The 25,190-nt window shown below is 38.1% G+C and overlaps 2 protein-coding genes across 2 annotated transcripts; one reads left to right on the forward strand and one right to left on the reverse strand.

Moving 5' to 3' along the window:
• Positions 1 to 330: 330 nt before the first annotated feature.
• LOC132200483 (CWF19-like protein 2 homolog) lies at positions 331 to 3,864 on the reverse strand. The gene is made up of 12 exons (XM_059625970.1): positions 3,622 to 3,864; positions 3,382 to 3,570; positions 3,086 to 3,331; positions 2,822 to 3,031; positions 1,960 to 2,772; positions 1,625 to 1,906; positions 1,504 to 1,569; positions 1,241 to 1,453; positions 1,075 to 1,191; positions 856 to 1,011; positions 622 to 804; positions 331 to 571 (listed from the first exon to the last, which is right to left on the reverse strand). Exons 1-12 carry the CDS (start codon positions 3,712 to 3,714, stop codon positions 401 to 403), a joined length of 2,739 nt encoding a protein of 912 aa, XP_059481953.1. The 5' UTR covers positions 3,715 to 3,864; the 3' UTR covers positions 331 to 400.
• Positions 3,865 to 4,126: 262 nt separating this feature from the next.
• LOC132199965 (homeobox protein vnd-like) lies at positions 4,127 to 23,657 on the forward strand. The gene is made up of 6 exons (XM_059625094.1): positions 4,127 to 4,157; positions 4,617 to 4,858; positions 15,499 to 15,644; positions 17,894 to 18,049; positions 21,452 to 21,980; positions 22,186 to 23,657. Exons 2-6 carry the CDS (start codon positions 4,770 to 4,772, stop codon positions 22,478 to 22,480), a joined length of 1,215 nt encoding a protein of 404 aa, XP_059481077.1. The 5' UTR covers positions 4,127 to 4,157; positions 4,617 to 4,769; the 3' UTR covers positions 22,481 to 23,657.
• Positions 23,658 to 25,190: the final 1,533 nt, after the last annotated feature.

The following is a 25,190-nucleotide window of genomic DNA, read 5'->3' on the forward strand; positions in this document are numbered from 1 at the left end:
TTTTACAACGTATATACATACATAGTTATATTATGTACTTTTTTTTACAATAGTAAAAATAATATTTTCGAATATTTAATATTTTTCAACTTTACTTTCTCAAAAATAATTATTTGGTCATAATTTTTAAAATCACATCGATATTAAATTAAAAAAAAAAAATATATATATATATTTGAATGATAAAAAAATATAAGTTCTGTATTTTGCATGGATGACGGATGACTTTTTTTAATATTTAATTTTTTATTAGCTCAATAAAGAAAAATTTCTAATAAAAATACTATTTATATAGGTGAATTTCAATCATTAAAATTCAGATAATTTCGTTGTATTTTTTTATTGTGATTGCATTTAGAAAATGGAAAAATGCCTCAAAATATATTACAAAGAAAAACAATCAGTCTGAATCTGAACTGGACGAACTGTCTCTCTTCCTTTTTCTTGTAAAATCAAATGGAGCCCAGTCTTTAGAAAATGCCACTACTTTCTTCCTCTGCACCTCAAAATTTTCATTATGTCGTTTCCTCCAAAGCTGGTGGTCCAGGTCCAGCATGCCACCAATAATTTCCTAAAATACAATTAATTGGCTTAACATCTCGTTTTTATTAAAAAAATTACCTGTGCAAAATTTGGTGGGAAAGTAGTCTCATCTTCGATAACGTGGCCAAATCCATCGTCCGTTCCAAAGTTCACTGCGAAATACGGCAGACCTTTCGGAATTGCTCTTCGAAGACCTTTTCCAGCCAGGTTTACAAGTTTCACATTTGTAGCCCATTCCATCTCACACTCTTGAATTGCTTTCTAAATTTGCAGCTATTAGAAAAATATTTAAAGAAAATAAAATGTTAATACTTTGAAATAAATTGGTGCCAATGCTCCTGAATCTCTATCGACAGGAACACACTCCATGACCATGTGAGGAAATCCTCTGATGTTCCGAGCATTTTCAAAGAAAATCACATCCTCATCTTTTGATAAAAACATCTTTGTCAAGACTTTCCTGAAAGTCTGCAAATTACAATTATAAGGATTAAGTGTAGGATAAACAGACATAAATATTTCACAACTTACTTGCATTTCCTCCCATACATCTTCGTCCAGCATTGTTGCACAGGTAGCATGTGAGGTTGGCACCAGCAGGCAGTGTCCCTCTGTCAATGACTGGTATGGAGGGAGACACAGGCAAACCTGAAAAATAATTTTAGTTATATTTGCTTGATTTCAGTCAAGTAAATACTTTTGATCCCAGAGCAACGATCAAGTGCTTGAGCATTTTCTTGCTGTCAACACACCACTGACAGCTGTCGAGGGCATTGCTTGCCCTCTGGTGTTCCCGCACGGCTTGGTCCCTTTCTCTGGCCTGTGTTTTGGCGTCCGCTTCCTTCATCCGCGCCTTCTCCTCAAACACCTCGTCCATGTCAAATTCTCCTTTCCCGGCATGCTTTGTACCCTGCAAATTCAAAATTACCAAATGATTTAAAAAATTATAATTATGCTAACCTTGGAAACCAGTTTGGCAAACTCATTATTGCTGTCCTCAACTGTATTGAGTTTTTCCCTGGTGAACTGCAGATACAAAAATTTTAATGAAGATGTTAAATACAAGTTAGAAATTATTTACAATATCTTGAAGGGAGTATTTGTCGTCATCAGGGAAGTAGCGTTCCCTCTCGCCTTGTTTGTTGTGAGTGGCGACCTTTTGCTTCTTGCGTCTGCCACCTGTTGGCTCTTTGTACTTTGGCTCTTGAATGGGCCTGGTGAAACCCTTGGAGTCTGTTTTTGTGAGAATGACCACTTCCTCTTTATTTTCTTTCAGTTTATTCAGGTTCACGCCTGCTGCCTTGGCCTCTTCTCTCGAAGTCCTTGCCTCCTCTAACTGCTGCTTCAATTTTGCTGCCAGTGCCTGTTAATCAAATTTTAATTTAAAATAAAAAATTACTTCTCGAAATAGCTCACGTCATTTCCCAAAATTTCAGCTTTGACAATTTTTGCTCCAATTTCATTCATTTCCTTTTCAGTCAAAAGCTGCGGTCTGGCAGGCTCTGGTTGTTCCTCCTCTTCAGAACTGGATGATTCTGATGAAGAAGGTAACCTTTGTTTGCTACTCCTCGAGGTGGTGGCAACTTCCTCTTTCGGCTTTTCTTCTCTTGCAGGCTCTTCAGCTTTTTTGCGCCAACTTTTAACACCACCAGAAGACCTAGCTGGTTTTAAACTGAATCCATCATCTTCGTCCCTAGGTTTCTGAAATTTGTTCTTCAAATCCACTTTTCTATCAAAATCAGGTCTTCTCCGCCGATCCTCCTCAAAATCATCATCCCGAGGTCTTTGGTAGCTTCTCCTGTCTGGGGACCTCTTCTCCCTGCGTGAATCAGGCGACCGTCTTGATCTGTCCGGTGACCTCCTATCTCGAGATCTCTCGGGCGATCTTCTGTCTCTGGGCCGTTCTGAAGACCTTCTATCCCGTCCCCTATCTCTTGTCTTGTCAGGAGATCTCTTATCCCTCACCTTATCTCTATCCCACTCTCGTTCGGAACGTCCTCTGGAGAAACTCGGTCCAGGACGGCTTTCAAGATCATCATCAGAAGGCTTTCGAAAGCTACTGCGCCCAGTTTCCTTTTCTCTCCCTCTCGGTTCCTCGTAATCATCTCGGGGACGTGCAAATCTCGGACGTGAACCTTGGCCTTTTGAGCCACGATGAAAACTATCTCTAATTTCAGATCTTTTGCGTCCTTCGGCGTCAGCAATCATACTCTCAAGCTTCTCCAAGGACTAAAAGTTAGGAAATAAAATCGAGCTCAAAACTTTAGTAAAGACTTACACCCCATCTCTCAGAAGCAATGTCTTCTGGATCTTCTCCAGTCTCTTCAGCTTGTTCGTAAATCCTTTTCAGAGCTTTTCGGAGCCAGCCAGTTCCTTGGTCTCCCACAGTTTTGCTCGGAAGTTTTAGTTCGTCACTTTTCTCCATTTGAGGCAGACCAGTTCCTCCGTCTTTCCAGTATGGATTCAACTCCTTCTCATACTGCCCTGGCTAAATTTAAATTAGGAAGATTAACATTGCATACATAATAAATCATGGAATTACATTGTCCAGAACGTTTTTCTTTTTCTCTTCTGCCTCTCTTTCCTCTTTGGGCTTCCGACTTTGTCTGATCTCATCCCTGGTAATGCACGGAACTAAATCCGGCAGCATCATCCAATCGTCTCGAACTGGCTTGGACGTTTCACCAGCAGATTCAGCCGGTTTTTCCTTTGCTGACTCCTTTTTCTTGCTTTTCTTCTCACCTTTCACAACCCACTCGTCATCAGAATTGCTGTCAGTGTCGCTGTCCTGATTAAAATGTCGGTTAATTAGAATAATAAATATCAGAAAAATTATACTGAAGAACTGGATTCCTTCTTGTGCTTCTTCTTTTTCTTCTTTTGCTTTTTCTCCTTCTTGTGCTTTTTGCTCTTTTTGCCGGACTCCTCTGCAAGCCGGGCTTCGACCGACGGAAGCATCCATTTATCGTCACCTCTTTCTCTAGCCCTCTCTTCGTCAGCAACGCGTCTGTCGTGTTTTAATTTTGCCTGCGGAATTCATAATAGTCAAAATAAAATATTACGTGATTTCGATTGAACCTGTTCCATAGCTCGTTCCCTTGCTTCTCGAAGGTCCTGTCGGGCCTGGTCTTTGGCCCGAGAGCTTTCAAACTGCACCGGCGTGATCGGCATTTTACTCAAGAAATATTTATAAACTTGGGTAAAATATTTTCGCAAAATACAACTCGCATCAAGACACTTACTGCAATAAATTGAATTAAATCGTAATTTCTCAGACAAGAATTTTAAAGACGAAAACACGAGCGCGCCAGCTGATGAAAACAAACTGATTAGCAGTGGCCTCTTGCGAGCGAATCTGCAACTATCAACGAGGCAGCGCGGAAGGAAAGGAATGTCTAACCTCCTATGGAATAATGTTATCCGGGCAGTTGGAAATAATTTTGCGCTTCAATTGGGGACGATACCAACCATTCTCATGCCTGTCGGACGCTCGCATCCTCTTTTTCTAAACTCTCACAATTCGCTCTCACCGCTGCGCCATCACAATTCTTGTTGATCACAATATTGCAGAGCTATGCAGCAAAATTGAAAATTGCAGTTGCTACCAACATAATGTAAACAGTTTGACAACAAATTTCCACCCAGCGTTTAATAATCTTTAAGAATATTTTAATTCAGCAGAGATAATTTTAATTTTACCTGTAAAAAATCAAAATAATAGAGAAACGTTTGACCGTCAATTTGAATACATCTATATAATATCTTTTTTTACTCGTTAATATTATTTTTTACTGAACAAAAAATTTAATAATTAAATTAATAAGTATTTTTGAAATTTGTACGGAGTTCATAGTTATTTAGGCGCGTGCTGTGATTTTTTTTTCTTTTCCCTTGAGGATGAGACGTTTACTCGAGTGCTTTCCCAATTCCACGGCAATCAATCGAGCAGTTCGCGGCCGAGATTTGGCCGGCGGCCGGCGATGATTTTTTTTTATCAGCAGCTCCTGCCTTGTCAGCCGCGGGTTGCGCTTGTTGTTATCACGGAGCCGCGTTATCAGACCCAATATGGCCAGGTGGACCTCGGCGGCTTTGCCAGTGCAGCCTTCAATCATCGGCTGTCTGTCTCGCTCGGCACACTGGAGCATCACCACCAAGCCACCCCCTCGCAGCCCAGGGGCCAGAAACACATTTTTGTCCCCAACAGCGGCAACTTTGGGCCAAACAACATGTACGAGGAGCACTTTGTTGAACACCTCGACCACCACTCGTGGGCAATGGCGCAGGGCGACTTTGGAGGCATCGAAGATGACTACAGGTGAGGATTATAATATTTTGAAAATTATTTCGTCACTTTAAATTATTACTTCAAATTTTAAGAACCCCATCTCATGAGTATTAATTTTTCAAGCAAAGATAATCGATTTATTTTGGCAGACTGTAAAATTGGCTAAATAAAATTTTAAAAAATTAATTTTTATAAATAATATCACTTTTCATACTTTTTTCCACTTTTTTCAAATCCTCTTTAATAAATCATAAACATTAAATAACACTACATAAAATAAATATATTAAAAATTATTATTTAATAATAAGTTATTGGAAAATTAAAATGGTTTAATTTTTAAAAAAATTAAAAATATGTAAATGTAGCGTAAATTAAAAGATTTTTTAATAATTTTAGAAACTATAATATATGCGGTTCCTTCATGCGATACAATTTTTTTTTTAAATTGAAGACATTTTAACTCATAACCACAACAAAGTTTGTAAGAAGTTTCAGATTTATCACTTTATTCGTTTCGCATTGTTGGAACTGCCTGTGGCCTTTAAACAACTGATTTTTGTATGTCTCTGCCAATTTATATCTTAGATATTTGTTGGGCAAAAAAAATTTTTAAAAAATTATTGAAATATTATTGTATGTGTCATAAGTTTTCTTTTTCATGTATTTTTTTTTTTAATTTTCTTCACCATTGCTTTGAAATTTGAGTATTTTTTGTAGGTAGACACGCTAAAATTTAGGATGTATTTTATTTGGAATAATAAGAATACATTTACCAATCAGCAATTTTCACTGCATTTTGCTGAAATGAGAATAGTAAAATTTTTATGTATGGCTCTTCCTCTTCCGCTCTTGAAATAGTTTTTCGCTCCAAAAACGCATCTCAACAATTGCAACAATGACAGACAGACCAATAACTTGATGAAAACAGCTCTCGCATCGTAATAGGCTGTTTTGATGGCCTATTTATCGCCCCATTAAAAGCAGCGTCCTCAAAAGACGTGCATTTCCCAAACAGCTCGAGGCCTATTGAATCGACGCTGCTATGAGTGACGGCCATAGAGGAATTAAATTTGCGTTTATCTGAAGGAGGCTGAGCCGCGTCGAGGTTAACAAAGCGCGAGGCATTAAGTGTTGCCGCTGCTGCTGCCGGCCAAAACACTCTCTTAGTGCGCGGCAAATCATCTGTAAATGATTGTAGTTAGGTGTGAGATGCAAACAAACACACGTCTCGAGCGCAGGTGTGTGGCCTGCTTTTCACCGAAGCGGCCAGGGTGGCGGGCATCATTACACACACTTTTAATTCCAACTTGAACGCCGGCTTATTTTCTGCTGCGTGTATTGACAGCACCTTTGCCAAGCTGTGATAGCTTTTTCTTTCTGACACTTGGGAATTTTCACTGGTAGGCGCAATGACAGAAAATTTTTATTATTTTTATATATAGCTTTAAAAGGTTAAATTGAGTGGAATAATGTTATTTTTATTTTCTAACACTTTGCCCCTGAACTTGAAAGGAAAGCTGCTCCGCTAAACAATGGAGCAAAGCAGGTTGCATAGAATCTCTATAGCATCGGCATAGCAATGAAAATGGGATAAAAAAAAATACTTAATAAATAAAATACTAAATAGCGCTTACCTAATATCTTGAGAAATTAAAAAAATTTCTTGAAATATAAATAAAATTTTTTTTTTATAATTTGAACAAATTTAACAGTTAGAATTTTTTCAATTAAACTTCAACACAACAGGAAAACTTTTGATACCATGAAAATATAAATGATAAAATACCAGTCCTTTTACCACGACTGATCGAATTGCGTGTGCTGCTGTGCAAGTGTGCACCGGGGAGGTCCACACTTGATGCGTCCACAATTACGGCAAGTTCGGATGAGAATTAGCAATTCTCACGGCCGCTCAATGCAATCTGCCGCGTCACTTGTGCCAAGCGTAATGAGCCTTTTATTCCGCTCACTTAGCCACTATCAAATTCACATTAGGGAAAACATCGCAGTGCGCCTCAAAAAGCGTCTTGTTAGCTCTTTGACTAATGATGTCCGCTGCAATGGGCAGTTGAGCAGACTGCGAGAGGATAAAACCAACAGCTTACATTTTTTATTTCGTTTCTACTGTCGAGTGATGAAGAAGAGTTTTCTTTCCATGATCCATGATAATGTTCAATTCTTTTTATAATATTTGAAGTCTGAAGAAGGTCACCGAATGATTTTTGAGAAACGGACTTTGATTTGCCGAACGTATTGCGAGCCCTTTGCGCGATAATTCGTTTTTCCCCAACGCTCTAAAGGCGTGTTAATAGATATTGGCGCTTTCGTGACGGGATATGACAATATGCAATAATTGTCTGATTACTTTCCGACGTGTGTTATAAGCGATTTCGTATGGTGCGCGCGAGCTTTTACGTGCAGTGTGTGTCACTTTTCTTATTGTGTGTAATGCGCCGAATATTGATAAGCGCGCTGGCATCGAAGTGAAATCGTCGTTTGCTCGCTCTCTATCAGCCGCGTGCGCAAGATAACAATATTAAAAATCAGCGTGAATCAAGTTTGATCAATATTGGATGAAGGCAAACATATAGCTTTTGAGGATCTTTCGGGGAGATTTTTGGTTATTTCACATGCAAATCAAATTATCTATGCTACTTCTAAGATTGAAATGGAAAATTTAAAATTTTAGCTTCCAATTTCAATTCACGTTTTTAACCCTCGTTGCAATATAATATAATTTTTACTAGAACTCTATTATTTATCACATATTTTAAATTAAGCTCTGGAAAATATTTCCAAAGTCAGTGTGACATTTTCATGCTTGTATTTCTTATTTTAGTTTTCTAAAAATGTAATTTGAAAGTTTTGCACTACATACCATTAGTATCTTGTGGATGAAATTAGGATTTGTATGATACTTTAAAATACAGATATTCTGATGCAGCTGTATAAAGCATTAGTCTTGCGGCAAATAGATTTATGCTGTAAAGATTTATTCTGCCGATAACATGCTTGATGGGCTGTACTCGACTTTTGCCTGGAAAACTGCTGTTCATTTTTTCATCCCTCAACCGAGTGTGTGCTGTGTTGGTTGATATGCTTTTAAAATAGCCGCTGGTATAAAACAGGGGGCGCATTTCACGTGATTTGGTAAAGCGTGTCAGAGGGATGCATCACGTAACGCACACCCGGCGCCTTTCACACACTCAACACACCATATTTTGATTGTATTTAGCTGACATGAAGACACACACATGTACATATATTCGTAGACAGTGGCTGAGTAGTTTGCATTTAAATTGTATAAAGAAGTTTAGCATACAATTTATAACTTATACATCCCAGTCCCCATGGCAGAAAGTTCTGATACAATTAGAAATAACATTATTTAGATTAAGGAATGGAGTGCGATAATATTTTGAATTTGACTTAAATTTCCTTCTATAATATTTTCCATTCCAAATTTTTTTAAATGTGAAGTATAATTGGGTTTAAAATATTATTAATCATGAATTTAATAAAATTGCACTCTAAAATCAAAATAATTATTTATATAATTTATTTCAAGAACAATAATTATTCAATACTTCTGATATAAAACATTTTTAAGCCTGCAAGTATCGTAATACAACTCAATCCGACCGTAATGATTTTATATTGATGCATTGCATGTCCTTTTTGAATTTGCTGAAATGAATATCAACAGTTATGTTGCGAGTTATAATGGATTGGCTATTGCTGTAATCATATATACCTGATATGAATCGAAAATCTGATATTGATGGCCAGAGTTCAGCCGGGTCATGAGAATTGGCCGGGGAAGTGGCTCAAGCCACACGATAAAAGTCGGCACTTCCTGTTACACGCGCGCATACCCTGGCTTTTGTGCTCGCGAGCGGCAAGAAGTCGCCGCTTCCACCAACGCCCGGTTTTATTTCGAGGGTGGGAATTCTGCGTTGTTGCATCCTTGTATCAATAAAGTGGCGAGCGGCATCACATCAAACGCAAATCACGCGAGCCACAGACCCCGTGTGACCAGCACTATAGATAGATGTGCATGATATATCCGCGGGGGTGGCCTTCGTAAATTTCAAATAGCCGCTGTTCTATTTTTAAAACTTTTGGCTTTTCCTTCTCTTTTGAGGAAAAGCTTGTAAAATATGTATTTTGAGTATATTTGTAAAGGAATATTTATTGAAAATTGAAAGATTAAAAATGTGACAAAGATTGTCAAAGAAATAATTATCATGAATCAACGCTGAAATAGCGTTATTTTTACTATTTAAAATTTGATCTACATAAATAAATTATTTTTATGTTTCTAAAAAATTATAATTTAACTGTGTGTAAAATATATTTGAAAAAATTAAATTAAATTTATTTAATTTAAATTTTAAAAAATTTTGTGACTTGTTTAAGAATGATGAATGATTAAACAGTTCTTTTTCTTGTGTTTTTTAATTAGCATTAATATTAATTTAAAATATTTAATTAGTTTTAGTTTATTAGTATCTAAAAATAAAATACATTGGATCAATATTTAATCCCTATTCAAACTAAAATATTCTGATGTCACTGATTGTTAGTCTATCTTTAATTCTTCTATTCCTCATTATTCAACGCTGTTTTGAACGTTTACAGCATGTGTGAGAAAGTCTTGTGACCTTTTCTAACTTTGCAAGTGATTGTTCAAATCCTTAATCCTCTCCAGTCAATTTTTTTTGTTCCCTTTGAAATTCTGATGTTTGCGGCCTCTTAGAAAACAGGTGTAGAAATTTTTTACTGCTCCCGCTGGACCACACCTGATTCGATGCAAAAGCTGCTCAACTCAGGTACATCTTTCTCAAGTGCACTCCCGCAGCTTTTGGCACTTGTGCGCCCAGATTTAAGAAATTCTCACTCTCCTCTGCTGGACCCATCGTCATGGGAAAGCAGATCATTAGAAGAAAAGTAGCCATGGGTAAGGGTCAAATTTAAAATAAGAACCCAGAGGAGCGGGGAAAATTGGTTTTGGTGTAAAGAGATTTTTTAACAATTTCTCTCTGTGGGAAAGGAGGATTTTTTGAGTTGAGGCATGTGTGGCTGGCCGCGCGCGGCTATTCTCTTTTCCTAATATTTGAGGTCGGGGGAGCATTCAGGTAAATATAGCCGGCAGCTTTTTACTTTATACGCCGGGCACACCTGCATATACAAGGGTGACAAAGTACGAGGCTATATTTCCTGCTGCCTTTGTAACCTTCCTGAGGGAGATCCTTTTTAAATTTCTTTTTCTGGATCAGAATGAATGGACCGAAGCGCGCGGTATATCTGACAAACTTCCTCGCCTTGATAATAGTTTAATAGGATTATTAATCACGGAATCACGACACGCATGCACTCCGAGCACCGTTTCTTATATACCAAATTTAACACTTGATTCCGTTTCTTGTGCCGTTCAGCCGGAGAATTCCACCCTCTTTTTGGAAAGAATTTAATCGCATTGCACGGCGAATGACCGTCAAATTCCTGTTCAAATTGTGTAATATCTCTTTATAAAGCATGCGGCTCAAACTTAAATACGCCTTTACGCCTTCGGTATCAGATAAGAAATTTCAATAAATTATTTTAAAATCTTTTCTGTGATCAATAAATTTTAGAATTAAGCAAGCACTATGAAAGATAATAGAGCAGCACATTTCCAGAAGCTTGTTTGCTCTAAACTTTAGAGGCACTTTACATAAGAGAGAGATGACAAAGCAGCACTCAAGAAATTATTATCAAGCTTTAATCCAACGTGAAACGCTCGCCTGGGAAAGAAAAGGTGGCGATGCATGCATGCGAGGAGCATTACGGCATTAAACTTTTTCCATTCATTCGTTGACAGCTCGGCGGCAAAAACTTGCTCTCTTCTTGCAGTTGCAGTTTCTCGCTTCCTCGCACGGAAACGGTTATAAAGTTATGGCGACCCCCCCCCCCCCCCCCAGTGGGCCTCTTGCACAAAGACCGTGGCGGCAAATAATATATTTTACGAGTGTTGAGGTGGACTATAAAAAACGACTACACGATTTGGCAAAAGAAAAAAAAATCATCTCAGAATTTCTGCACCCTATATTCGTGCAAGCTCTTTTGCACAACAATGAGAGGGTTGGAGAATGTTTGATGTTTGCTCCTCCTTTTTGACTTCGGCAACTTACAGCACCGCTTGTGGGGAGAGCGTAATTGAATTTTAATTTCCATGCAAAGTAGAGAGGAAGGACAAGCTTTTCCTGTTTAGACTTTGCGTTGATCAAAATTTTAGTGCTATATAAATAATTCTGCATGCAAACCATACTAAAAGAAAAGAAGGATAAATTTTTTTTTATTATATAAATATTGCAAATTAATCATAACAAAAAAATTATAATAATCACAAAATATCTTTTGTCTTATTGTATTGAAATAAATTCAACTTATTTAAAATTCACAAAATATTTTGTTTAATCGCAAGTTAATAAGTAAAGTTTTTCCACTCTTCATTCTTGAATATTCACCAATGCTATGGAAAAATTCATTTTTGCACTTTTAGCAGTCATTTTAAACCGTATTAGATATTTGTTAAACAAAACTCAAATTATCTCGTTGTTTATACTTTTGCATAATATGACATCAGTATTAAAAAATGAACATAAAAAATTTTGAAATCGTGTTTATATTTCAATTAATAATTATTAAATCATTTAAAATTGATCTTTTCTAATTATTTAAAAAAAATTATGCACAATTATTCAATTTTTAATAAAAATTAAATAAATTAAATTTATTGAGCATGCAACTCAAAATGATTATAATATTAACTCACTACTAAATACGATGCAAAAGCTTTTTGCCTTTTTGCTTCCTAAGGGTGCTTTATGCTTCACCACTATACAGTGGGCAGAACAACAAAGAAAGCAAAAAATATGTTTTACATCTGAGAACACAATGAGCAGAAGCGGCAGCTCAGGTGATGAGAAGAAGCGCGCAAAAAATCAATTGGCGTTCACGCCACTCCCAGCACCTCCATTGGACCCGGTGGAGTCCCGCCTCTGGCGCGGCCCCCGCGAGTGGGGGAGTGGGGCCTGCTCTCGGCGGCCACTCGTGCCCCCACCCTTGCGGCTCAAGTTGGCCACTCGTCATCAAGAGTTGCAACCCCTGCAAGAGCACTCGTGAGGGTTGAGGGGGAGGCCACTCGACTCACTCGCGTTCGCGGAGACTTGAAGGAGCACACTTTGCTTCTGTGAGTGCCATGGGCGACGTCAGCGACAGCGAAGCACCCTCGCCACCCCCGAGCCCTGCCGCCCCCGGCCGCGACTCCTCGCCCCGGCCGGACGACGACGACACCTCGTCATCCATCGAGGTCGACGTCAAGTCGGAAAAGAGCGACCGACCGCTCGACCTCAAAGCCGTGCCACCCCCGCTAGCCAAGGAGGCCCCCAAGGCCTCCGAGTACCTCAGTCTGCTGGGGGCGCAGCACGAGGCGCGACTTTCGGCCGTCGACACGGCCACCGCTGCTGCGGCTGCCGCGGCCGCCGTCCTCGCCTGGTGTCCGGCCCTGATGCCCCCGTGGTGCCAACTGATGCCCGCTTGGTGTCGGCCGCCGCCTGTGTTGCCGCCGCCCAACAAGAAAAGTAGCAAAAGCATCTCCAACACTGGGTCAGTTGATTTAAAATTAATTTGCATGCTTGCATGGTAGAGGTACCCATTTTTTTCAAAAAATTGGATTCTAAATTAAATGAAATTTATGCTCATAAATGCTACACAAAATAGTTTTTTTTTAATGCAACGGTGAATTAATTTTTGCAATTTAATAAATTTTTTCCGTAAAAAGGGATTAAAAACGTTAATCTGCAAAGTGTAACATGAATAAAATCAATTAAAAATAAACGTATCCTTGAATTTGTTGTCATGTGACAAAGATCTTATTCATAAAATAATACAATCATTATAAATTTATTAATGTATTATTTCATATTTAGAAATATATATTTTTCAACGAAAAGTGTTGCCATTTATTGTGTTGTGATAATGTTGACAGTTAATTGTGATGTGAAATTGGATTTTTTTTGGCAATTGTTTGGCCTGAACCGGCTGGACCCCAGGTCTATTTTAATTCTTTTCATCACTAAAAAATTGAATTATCTATTGCTCTGGATGCATCATATCGTCAACACTATTTTCTAAAGTACCACTCTCTCATAATAAGCACTTAAGAGCTTATCTTTTAATTCATAATCTCAACCACTCAAATCTAGCCAAATATGCTTGGATTAACTTTTGTTGATTTCCAGGTAATTAAGCAATCAATTATTTTGACGGAATTAATAACTTCAAAAAATTTAAAATTGTGATATGTACGGGCACCACTAAGCCTAATTTCAAAAGAATTAACTTATCAGAACTTTGCATTGTTGATGCAGTTTTTTCTTTCATAATTTCAAAATGCTCATCTAGAGTGTGTTTTGTTTCTCTCTCTGCCTAAAAAACATTGCAGTATACATATTTACTCAACGGCTGAAGAGTATACATTGAGAATTAAAAGAGCATCATCACACTAGACATTTAAGCAACACGAATAAAAGAAAGCAATTTTCAAGACAGGCAGCTCGTTATGTCAAAACTGAGAGCCATGATTGATGAGAGTTGGCAAAACAAATATGGCCATGCACGTTGCTGAGCGTTAAACGCAATTAATATCATGAGCCTTTTCCTCCGAGCGAGTCTTTGTGCTTTGGATTGACAAAAAGAGCGGCGAGGCCATGAGACTTGGTACGTATTTCCCATTCAAAATCCTTGATGGTTCCTCCTTCCTTTATTCTGGGTTGAACCAGTTCTTATTCGGGAGGGACTAGAGAATAGACAGAGATGTGCGTCGATATTAATTTTTATGCCTCGTGGAGGAAAAACGGGTGTGAAAGAAAGATGCGAACATCACTTTTCAAAAGATACCGATCTGATGATCGCTGAGAGGAAAACGGTGGAAGGGACCAATGTGATCATAAATCAAATGAAGTAATATAAAATTTTGAAATTGATTTATTATTTAATTTCAAAACGTTGAAATAAATTCAAATTTGCATGTTAAGCAACAATTTATAGCTATAATTTTACAGAGAAAACATTCTGATAAAAAATAAAAAAATATTTACTCACAATCTTTTGAAAGGTAAAAATAGAATAATTATATGTATCTTTTAACTATTTTAATTAATTTAAAAAGTAAAAAATATTTCACGTAAATTTAATATTTATAATAAACTAGACATTTTTTTTAAATTCAAAGAATATACAATGCAGTAATTTTAAATGAACCGCGGAAAGAAAACTTTCAAGGCTAGAAGCATCTCTTAGAAATTGGAGAGCTTCTTAAAAAATAATTTACAATTCCTTGCTAGAACGTGGGTTTCAAAAGTCTTGATAGAAGTCATCCAAGTGAGAAATCCCAAGCGCTCATTGTCCGCTCACGCGCCTCAAATAAAAAAGGCATTTTACAAGGATCACACTTCACACAGGTGGATGTCGCAGGTTCTCCTTTTGGTTTGTACTCGTAGTCAAGTGGGATTTTGAGTGTAGGAGACCCGGGTCGTGCCTCTGCATTTTAATCAGGTGGATGAAAAATAAAAGGAGAATTGCCGCGCGTCTCAAATTACCATCAAAGCCGAAGCTGCGTTTTCTTTGAAGTCGGAAATTTTCAGGTGGTGCAAAGGAAGTCCATTCAGAGGCTATTCCGCAAATACTGAGAATAGCACATATATTTCATTTTCCTTTTGTGGCAGTCACGTTTTTGAGCCAACTCTTAGAGAAAACGATATTTTTGAAAGTGACACTTTTATGGAAAAGAAATATGCGCGCTATAGCAAACCGTGCTTTTTAATTTACTGAAATATACAAGAAGTCAAAAATTGCATTTAAAAAAATGTATCCTTCCATGTATCTTTTCATTGCGGATCTATTAAAAAAGTATTTTTATTATCATCAGTATCATCACAAAAAAATTTGAAATGAGTGCGAGAGGACGAGGAAGTATAATATCGTTAAAATTATTGGGAAATGCAAACTTCCTGCAATCAGCTCAATGGATGGTGGTGAACAGCAATTTAATCTTCCGCCCTCGCTGTCAGCAGCGCGTTGTTAACTTCATCATCACTCTTCATTATGGGGCTGTTTGCGGGGCGCGTATCGCACAGCATCATCGCCGCCACCGCCGCCGCACAAAACCACCGCCGCGCCGCGTGCTAATTTAGCAGAAAATAAACTGCCTCTGCCCTTGTTTGCACTCTCTGGCTGCTTAATGTAATATTTAAACATGATTTTCCAATGTTTTTTATTAATCTTTAAAAATTTTGTCACTTAAGGTTTTAAATATTTTTTTGAATTATATTTTGAATTATTTAGTTTATTTAATAATTTCATAACTGCATTCCTCAATACGATTAATATTTAAACAAAGTTTTAACAACACTTCATTTATTAATTTAAACCATCTGATATCCATCATTCATTCAGGCTAATATAATTAAACTCGGATGTCTGGCCGATTGACGTTTCAATACCATGATGAATAATGAATTGAGAAATGACATTTCAACAGAAATATAGTTATTCAATAATAATAATAATTTTATGCAATTTTTAAACTTATGTTGCTGAATATTTTTCTGTTTTTGTTCACAGTCGCTTGCTGGATGGTTCAGGAAAGCTCATTTCCGGTCGTCCTTCTGGATTCCACATCAGCGATATTTTGGAGTTGCACGACCAGGCCACGGGCACGCCCAAGCCTGGTGACCTACCCAATCATCCCTCAACCCTTCCACCCCACGGTAAGCAATGCCAAAAATTTGTTACAAAAATCATTCTGCGGGCAAACAAGCCATAGAAAAATACACAAGACGCGATTTTGAGCTGCCGCTGTCAAAACAGATCCATTTCGTATAATATTTGTGTTATTTCTGGCGCCGCGCGCGGTTTGCTTTTGAAATCTTGATCGCGGTCGAATAGGGTGCGGTTGTTACATAGTTTTGCGCTTTATTTTGATTGCGACCGGCCAGCACCCCAATTCAATACAAAAGGTGGGCTGATGGATATTTGCGCAGCGAGACATTTGAGGAATGAGCTGGAGTCAAAAGTATAAATTGAACTAGGCCTCTGCGTATGTGTGTGCCGACCATTAACCACCGATCTAATTGCTTTTGCTGGTCCCAAGTAAATATTTGGCGCAGGTGACGTGCGCTTGTCAACATTTTCCCAATTTCGCCTTATACGTGGCAAGAAAGCTTCAAAATATTGTCCTTGATTACAAGAGGGCATCTATCTTATTTTAATTAATTATTATGTTTTATTCTTATTTTTATAATTGTTTATTTTCTTCTATTAGAGGCGGATTAAAACATAAAATATAAGTATGAAATTCAAAGATTAATCGTTGAAAACATTAAAGAAAAGAAAATTAAAAAATTTTACAATCCTGCTTTTTTGGTTGAATATATTTTTTCTAGTAAAAATTCATGAATTTTATAACAAAATTTTTTGAAAAATTTATTTTCATACAACCTGTAGACAAAGTTGCAAATAAAAACAAAACAAATGTATGGATAATTTTTGCCAATTTCCAACTTGCCGAAAAATATGCTTCTAATTGATTTAAAATGTAGCTTTTATTTATTCCAATTTTTTTTAGAATGAATAATATTTTGACGGTATGGTGATAATTGGTGTTTTCATTTATACTGGTATTGTTGGTCAACAATCTTGCGCAATCACCAGCAACTTTTAAAGTTCAAAATACCTCAACATATCAAAAAAGCATCTTTACTGAGCTTTTAAAAATATAAAATGTCACATTTAAAACAGCGCATATTCGTTTACATGCTATCTACCCTTTTATTATCTAGCAAAACATTTAATTTTGGGCGAACCGACGCACTTAAAATGTGAGAGTGCCAGGTTGTTGCTCGCGAGTAGTTAAATGAGCCGCCCCACAATCGATACTCAAACTTTTGTGGTGCACACGCCGAGCGCCGACCCATTTCATTTAAAACCAACCCTTTCAACAAGTCTCCTCGCATAAATGCGCCCCGCATAAAACTAAACGTAACAGGCGCATTAAAATATCCTAATTGCTGTGTCAATTGAACTTATTCATATGTGCGCGAGTGTGTAATTGTTATCTATGGCGAGTGAGTTGAGGTGTTCTCTTGTGAAATAACGCGTGTGCTGGGCCGGGCGGGCGCACGCAGCTCACCGGGGTAGATAGGTATAATTAAAATAAGGGTTAGAGTGGTGAGGCCATGCTGGAAATTGTGGTGCCGTGCCATTTCGAAAAGCACAGATAGTGATAAAACGCATGCAATCAGAGTGGAAAAAGAAATTTCGTGACCGAAAGCTTTTTCAAGTTAATGTGCTGTTGCTGCCCTCCTCTTGTATTTTCGCTCGGAAAATTTTATTCCGGCTTTTTGTAATCTATAATTCTTGGAGCGTGTTTGAATTTTCTGTGATGAGGAAATCGCTCAGCAGCAGTCACGGCGATGAAATTTTCTCCGACGATCACTCTCAGAAATTGCCTCCGATTGCTTTCAGTCTTAAACGACCTTCTTCAAATGAGATTTTTTATTGCTCGTGCTCGATGCTCATTTCCCAAATGTCGTTTGATTTTATCAGTCTCTTTCGCCTGACAAAACAGCAAATTTTCCCCCGCTGTACATTCAAATCACTAATACACTCTCTCTCGCCGTTGGATTTTTTTAATGTCAAAAGTTATCTAGCAAGTGAAGCTTTTTATCGGAGAGCAATTTTTGTGCGATAAAAAGCCACTTTGTAGCCACATTAATGACCCTCCTAAAACCAAAATTTCACTTGAGCCCCTGATTCCTGGAAATGAAGTTGTCACGTTTGGTGCCCAGTTTGTTTTGCTCGAGCATAATTATTTCGGAACGCATGCAAATGGAGTCGGGAAATAATGAGACTCGTGACTCAGCAAATTTTCCAAAAGGTTTTAAAATAATTGCTCCTGCTGGCATTTACTTGAATTTTATACTTTTCCGTCACCAAAAAATTTTGATTTTTGTTTTAGGCTCTCTCACATCTCCAGAGTTTCAAGGTCTGTCTGGCTATGGGCATCCTTTCTATGGCCTTCTGGGGCCATCGAGTGAGGCTCTGCTTGGGCCTGGCCGTTGGCCGCATCACCCCGCCTCAGCCATGGCTGCCGAAGCTCACCATCATCCACCAGGTAATTGAACTCAAAATAATTAAATTTCTGTTTAAAAATTCAGCAATTAAGACAAATTAAAAAAATGAATCGCGGAAAAATGACACAAATATTTTTCACTACTTATTATCACGAATTAAAAATTTATATAATTTTCCAATATACTAACAAAATATTACATTGTTGTAAACTATGTATACCAGGAATCATTGTATTTCCTGCTGCATTCAAATCTGATTCTCTCTATCATTTTGTCCCCCTGCATTTTTTTCTTTTTTACTTTTTGTTCCGCCAAGAACAGGAACGAATTTTATTTTTTTGAGAGTCGAAGCCCTCTCCTTTGGCACATGCATAGGAAATTGAAAGCGGCAACCGAATTGTATGCAGCAACTGCTCTGGTTGTATTATTTGTTCTCATTAAGTGCGCGCAGACAAATGGTGTAACACTTTTGAGTGCATATCATGGAGAGAGCGTCCGGATTTATTCATTTTATTTGATATTAAGTCAGCTTAGCGCCCTTAAAGAGCTATTTACAATCGATGGGGCCATGTTGGATGCTGAAGAGCAGATGTTCTCGGGGGCACAAGGGGTCAAACTGCATTCACCAACCGACCCCGTCGCCGCCAATCGCAGGGGTCGCGCTTCCGAATGCAGCTGCAGAGATCACGCCTCTCTTTTCTGCCGATGTCATTTCAAAAACTGCTGCCTGCCTGCGTGTTATTCAAATTACATGCATAATTTGTTTTATAATTTTCATCAATCATTGCATTGTGCGGCGGAGACATTAGCAGTCGTGGCGTGGGGCGTTTGAATCGTTTTCGCGTTTATTGGTTTTCGTTGGCAGCGTGGCACACTTTTTTATGACTCTCCTTTGTAGTATTATTCAGTAATGATAAGCAGATCAGATAAGTCTTGCTTTACTCACTCGCACTGAACGCTGGCTTTTTACTTTCTTGTGAAGCCACTTCGTGATTTTTAATCATCAGCCACTGAACCTGTGTTAATTTACTTTCAAAATTTATTTTCACGGAAACTGTCTAAATCTTTTTGTTTTATGCAATCTGGTCAACACCAGTGTTATGCAGGTTGCGTTTTTACTTAAAATTGTCAATTTTTGATAAGTGATTAATCATCTAACAATAATTAATTTAATTTAGATTTTAAGGATAAATCTGTTTAAATGAGATGCAAAAATTTAAAATCAGTTTAAATTTTGTCGAAAATAAAATCATATTATTTTAATTGAACTTCATTTTCAATTTCTCATTCAATTAATATTTAGATTTTTTTTAAGCTTTTGACGATAAATAATAATAAAATGTACTGTGGCAAAAACTAATCTATGCATCCACTTAGCAGCTTTGTTTGGTTAGAGCGGGGAGTGTAACATTTTATGGTTTCAATATACATCCAGCGGCAGTGTATATTATGATACTGAACGGTAGCAGGAGCTTTGATATGTATTAGTTGAGAGAGGAGAGACGCACGGGCAGGCAGGGGATGTCATAATGCATTTCTGCTTCGTTTGGCATGAGACAAAAGCAAGCTGGTTTCCGCCCCTGTTAAGATGAAAGGAGGGGCGAAGGGCTGGTTGTCAAGCCAAGGGGCGGCGACCGGCGACAACAGCCCTTGTTCGGAAGTTGGAGAGCGCAAGCCGAGCATGTCGCGAACTTTTCAAATGCCAACCGCCGCCGACAGCTCTTCCGCGCACAAGAGCCTCTTCTGCTTCTTACGCCAATTACAAGCGTGTTCTAATTTAATTACCGCTCAACGAGTCAAGTAGTTAGATAACTTATCAAATTATTACTGCGCGGCTTTCTCTCGCCGCCAAAGAGCCTCTCTTGTCTTATTTGGATAATGCTTTTTCGATTATGTTATTTATAGAGATCATACACTTGTAACTGATATTAATCTGCAATGCAAATTTTAAATCGATCCGCTTCAAGATTAATGTAAATTTCTTCTCATTTGGTGTTGAATATGGAGATAATAAGATTATTAATTACGTTTTTAAACAATAGTGAAATAAATTACGTTTCTCTGATTAATAATAATAATATCAATAAATTTAATGATAGTATTGAATATTGGCCAAAAGTGTTATTCTCTTTGCTCTCTTAGAATAAGTACGTTAATGAGATATTAATTTAAATTCGGCCGTGAATCGTCGTTGGCACTCAAGATTAGCCAAATCAGAGCGGCAGACTGCGCGAGATAGTGTCTTAATTGATTGCTCAAATTATAGCGTATTAAATCGGCACGCAGATGCTGGAATAGTACTGCTGCTATAGGACAACAAATCGAGAGAGAGGGGCGCCTCATTTGCGGATTCGTGCACTCTTTGTTTGTATAGTATTTTTTTCCTTCGCGCTGGTTTAAAGATAAGATCGTGATGAGAGCATACCACTCAAAAACAACGTGATTACTGCAGAACGAGGCAAAGTCTAATGCAGACAACATTAGCACAAAATACAAATTTGTCAAAACAAGTCAAAGTTTAGCTCCGAGAAAAAATTACTAATTTTTTATAAAGCCTTTTATCAGTGAATGATTTGTTTTTCAAATTTCTGCAGAAATCGCGATTTCTGCATTTTGATTTATTGACTGAAAATTCTTAATTGTATCATTTATTTTACTTAAAAACAAACATTTGTTGCATTTGGTGATTTTCTAATTTTTGTAGATGCGTGCAATACGTTGGTTGATGCCTAGCAAGCAATTGATATGCACCCTCGTGCGATTACTGCGCTGAGCGCTGGTTATTGCTCATTTCCCACCCTCTCTGCAACTATACTGCTTGATGCGGTGGTACAAATGCGGAATATGTTCGCTGTATATCACTTACAATATTTTTCAATTACCAATGATATTCATGACCTCTCTGTTGAGGGTGCAGCGGCGTGCCGGGTCGGTTGGCGTACGCTGTAGCATTTGCATGTTATCACCCTTTGATTTGGCTTATCGCGGCCGAGGCTGCACGTGTGTGCATGCTGGCGTCTGCCACTTTTTGCACTCCCGCCGCGCTCAAATGTGCAATCGCTTGGAAAGACGTGATTGTTTTTCCACACTCTATTAACAAGAACTCGTTGTAAATCGTTTAACGCTGTGTCGAACAATTTTTTTTTTCTACATCTTCTTTAGAATTTTAAAAACTAAATACACTATATTCTATTTAATTCTTTGATATTTTTTGTACGTGGCAATAATACTTTTCAATTCAAGCTCATTATAACAAAAATTAGTAAAATATATTAAAATCTTATTATAAGACAATTATATGAAAATGAAAAATAAAATAATAATTGAAAGTGAAGTTATCAACTATTTTAAAAAACAATTTAATTTTAAATTTTCTTCTTTATAATAAAAAATACAAAAATTGAAGAAAATAAGTGTTCAATGTCATTTTCTTTATGTTCCAGGCTTGTGTAGGCCAGGTTTAGTCCCCGCTCCCCAACAACTCAGCCCAGACAGCACATCCCCCGCGGCCAGCAGAAGTGGTGGCGGCCCCTTCGACGGCTACCCCGGTGGCCCTTTCGATCCTGCCGCCTCCCCGTCCTCAGGGGCCATGCCTCCCGGTTCATCACCCACAAACTCACCTCGCAGCCCCCGCACGACTGCAGACTCAACCAGAATTAACGGAGGAATCGTCGGCGCCACAGCACCACGTGACCTCAGCCGAGACGATGACGACATGCCGATGGACGGCGACGGCGACTGCATTGAGGAAGACATCGATTCTGAAGAGGACGTTCCGAGGAATCCATCCGACCCTCCACAACCGCCGCAAAAGAAAAGGAAGAGGCGCGTTTTGTTCTCAAAGGCGCAGACCTACGAGTTGGAAAGACGGTTTCGCCAGCAGAGGTACCTGTCTGCCCCAGAAAGGGAGCACCTGGCCAGCATCATCAGGCTAACGCCCACTCAAGTCAAGATCTGGTTCCAGAACCACAGGTATAAGTACTAAACTCTTCAACTTCTAACAATAAGTGTAAAAAAGTGATTATTTTAAAAATATTTTTTTCCAAATTTTCTAACTCGTAAATCAACTACTTGTTGTTATTTTTTTCTAAATAGAATGAAATTGAAGTTTTATCGATTTTTTAAACTTTTTGAAATAAACAGGTTTTAAACCATTTGTTTCTTTTTATGTTCTCAGGTACAAGACCAAAAGAGCTCAGATGGAGAAAGGTATGCAAGAGGCTTCGGCTACAAGCACCCTCCCCTCTCCACGCAGGGTGGCTGTTCCTGTCCTCGTCAGGGATGGCAAACCCTGCAGTGGAGGAGGTAAAAATCAGGAAATGGGCCTGCCAGGGCTTATGAACGTCAACATGGACATTAGCGCTCTCCAACTGCCTCCGGCCTCCCTGGCGGCCACTCTGGCCAACAGTAGTTGCAATATGGTGATGCCCACCTACAGTCACCCGCTCATGCACCAGCCGCGATGGTGGTAGCACAAACACTTTGTTCAATTAGGTTTTCCAAAGGACCTTTTTGGCAACCGTTGATTGAAAAGGTCCACAAGTCCCCGCCTAGTCCTCGAGCCGCAGAATCAGTTCCTGTCCCAAATTCCTTACTAGTACAAGTGGTGCCATCTGTAAAGGAGACGGATTTAAACATACTGTCTCGCCCCTGTTGTTGAGAGTGCGTTATTGATGAACTTATTGTGTGTAAATAACAAACGAAGAACTTCTCTGTAATACTTAACTTCGTATATCATCTCTATATAAGAGTAAAAGTGTATCAAAAGCAAGCAAGAGATTAAGCATTTATTTACGCCGTTAAATAGATTTTTGTGCTTAATTTATCTCTATCTTTCCAGTGGCAAATGTTTAATGCTGGGCGCCTGTATTTCTTTTGTGAATACCGCAGCAGCCCATGCAGACATAATTCTTTCAAATAATGATCAAATTGCTAATGGAAAAACTTTCCCCCGCAAAAAAGCCAAGTTGTTTTTATGACGCGGCGTGTCCGGTCTTGGGGCGAAATTATGGCTCACTCTCTCGTTAAGATATAAATTACTGGCCCGCTCTAACTGCTCAACTTCTACCATTCCGATTGTTATTATTATATCATCGCGCGTAATCGGTGGCTGTGTGTGGAAATTGAGTCATTTTGCAAAAGGGAAAGTTAGCCCATTTTAAATGCTGGAATTTCTTCATGGGTGTAATTAACCCACTTAAATTTTGCATTAAATTTCATTCAGCAGCCGTCGTGTAAAATTTTAAGCCATTTATTTCCATTTCCTTAGATCTCAACTTCATTATGATTAATAATTGTTGACAGTGTAAAGTAATAGAATTGGGAAGGAAAGTTGAAAATATAATATTGGAAGAAAAATCACGAATCTTTTTGCAGATCCACTGCTTTGTATAAAGTTTATAATTCAGGAAGTGTTCAGTTCATAGAATTTCATCGGCGGCACTTATATTATTGTGTAGAAATGTATTGAGATAATAATTATGTAAGTACTTTAACAGGATAGAGCGCATTGTTAAATATTAAGAGACGACAAAGTTTAAATAAGAAAACGTGTAAATTGCATATTTCCTTTACTGTGATGAGGAATTGTTTCAAACTGTGTGTCTTGGCTCCTCTGAATTCAAATTCGCAAAATAAACCAAAACTATATAATAATTACTCAAATTGTTCTCATTTTGTGTAAAACCTTAAAATTATTTGAAAAAAAAAATTAGTTTTATTCATAAAAAAAAATTTCATTTAATTAAAAAAATTGCAAGCACCAGCGTCAGCGTGAAAATTGTTAGCGGGAATGTTTTTAATTTAATTTCTCACTTCCGCCTGCGTCGATTAGCAATCGGAAAAGCCGTCCCCCAGCATGTAATGATTATTTGATGGTGCTCTGATTTACGGCACGGATAAGCTCGATATTAGCCTGCTGCATGGCATAGAGCGCGGAGACCTCCCCGTGCGGCAATATTCGACTCGGGGTTGACAACAATATTGTGTTGCATGACTCTTGCAAGCGATTCCCAGGACCTCGCAGCACACGACACTGTTCATTTGAGATGCTTGGGCGGGGGTGCGGCACGTCGACCGACGCAATCCACCCTGCTACGAGGGGGCGCACGCGTGTGTGCGTGGCCGCAAAAGCGAGTCACGCACTAATAAACGACGCTCTTTTTATTATTCCGAACTGTATTACTGTGATTAACTCGATTTTATCGGCACGGAGGCGCCCTTCCACTATAGAACGACGAGTTTGCTTGTGTTTGGCTGCCGCTGGATGACTTTTATCGCGATCCACATTTATCACGCAGTTGATTATTGAGTTGAATAGTTTCGTCAAAAATAACAAAAAGCGCATAATTTTTATATTGAATAATTAATAAGACTTTGTCATTTTAACCAAAAATTAAGAATGTCCTTTAAATGTTTAGATAATAGGTAAGGTTATTTTGTATTAATTAAAAATGTAAAATTTTCACTTTGAATATTTAAACAAAAAAATTTAATATAATTATGGTGCATGTGCTAAAATCTATTATTAATTCAATACTTTCTAATAAAAAAATATTATCTTACATGTACTCCCGCCTATTATTATTTATAAACTAAAACAAAAGTGAAATTAATTATGGCTGGATTATTTATTTTTACTGGTACATACGTGCATTTCATTTATTAATGAGCTCTCTGTTTCATAAATATATAGAATCAATGATAAGAATTCCATTTTTTAGCTTGGAGCATTGAAATGTAACATTTCAAGGCTTCCTGGAATACGTGAGTCAATTAAATCTTCTTGACACTGGACGGGACATTGAATTGTAATCAAATAATTGCGTAACTTAACCTTGGCGGCAAATTGATCTGCACCATTCTTTTTTATTTATTTGTGGAGGTAACTTGCAGAGAGTGAATAAGTGATTTGGGCGGCACAACATGCGATAAGATAATTGCGCGCGACGGAGAAGGGAGAGCGAGATAATGCAGAGCGCGGTATTTTCGTCAAATCGTCCGAATGCCGGTGCTTGATTTCTGAAGAGATGACGCTTCTTCGATTGGACCTATTGAGCCGACAAAGGAAAAAACAATGACGGCATACTTTTTGAGCTTGTTCTAGCCGCGAGATAGGCAAGCTGGGCCTAGAGATATTTTAAGACCTAGAAATCAGTGTGCGCTTCTGTAAATCCTCTTGAT

Source organism: Neocloeon triangulifer, unplaced genomic scaffold (assembly GCF_031216515.1).
Source record: "Neocloeon triangulifer isolate White Clay Creek 2 clone unplaced genomic scaffold, ASM3121651v1 ptg000014l, whole genome shotgun sequence".
Taxonomy (NCBI): Eukaryota; Metazoa; Arthropoda; class Insecta; order Ephemeroptera; family Baetidae; genus Neocloeon; species Neocloeon triangulifer.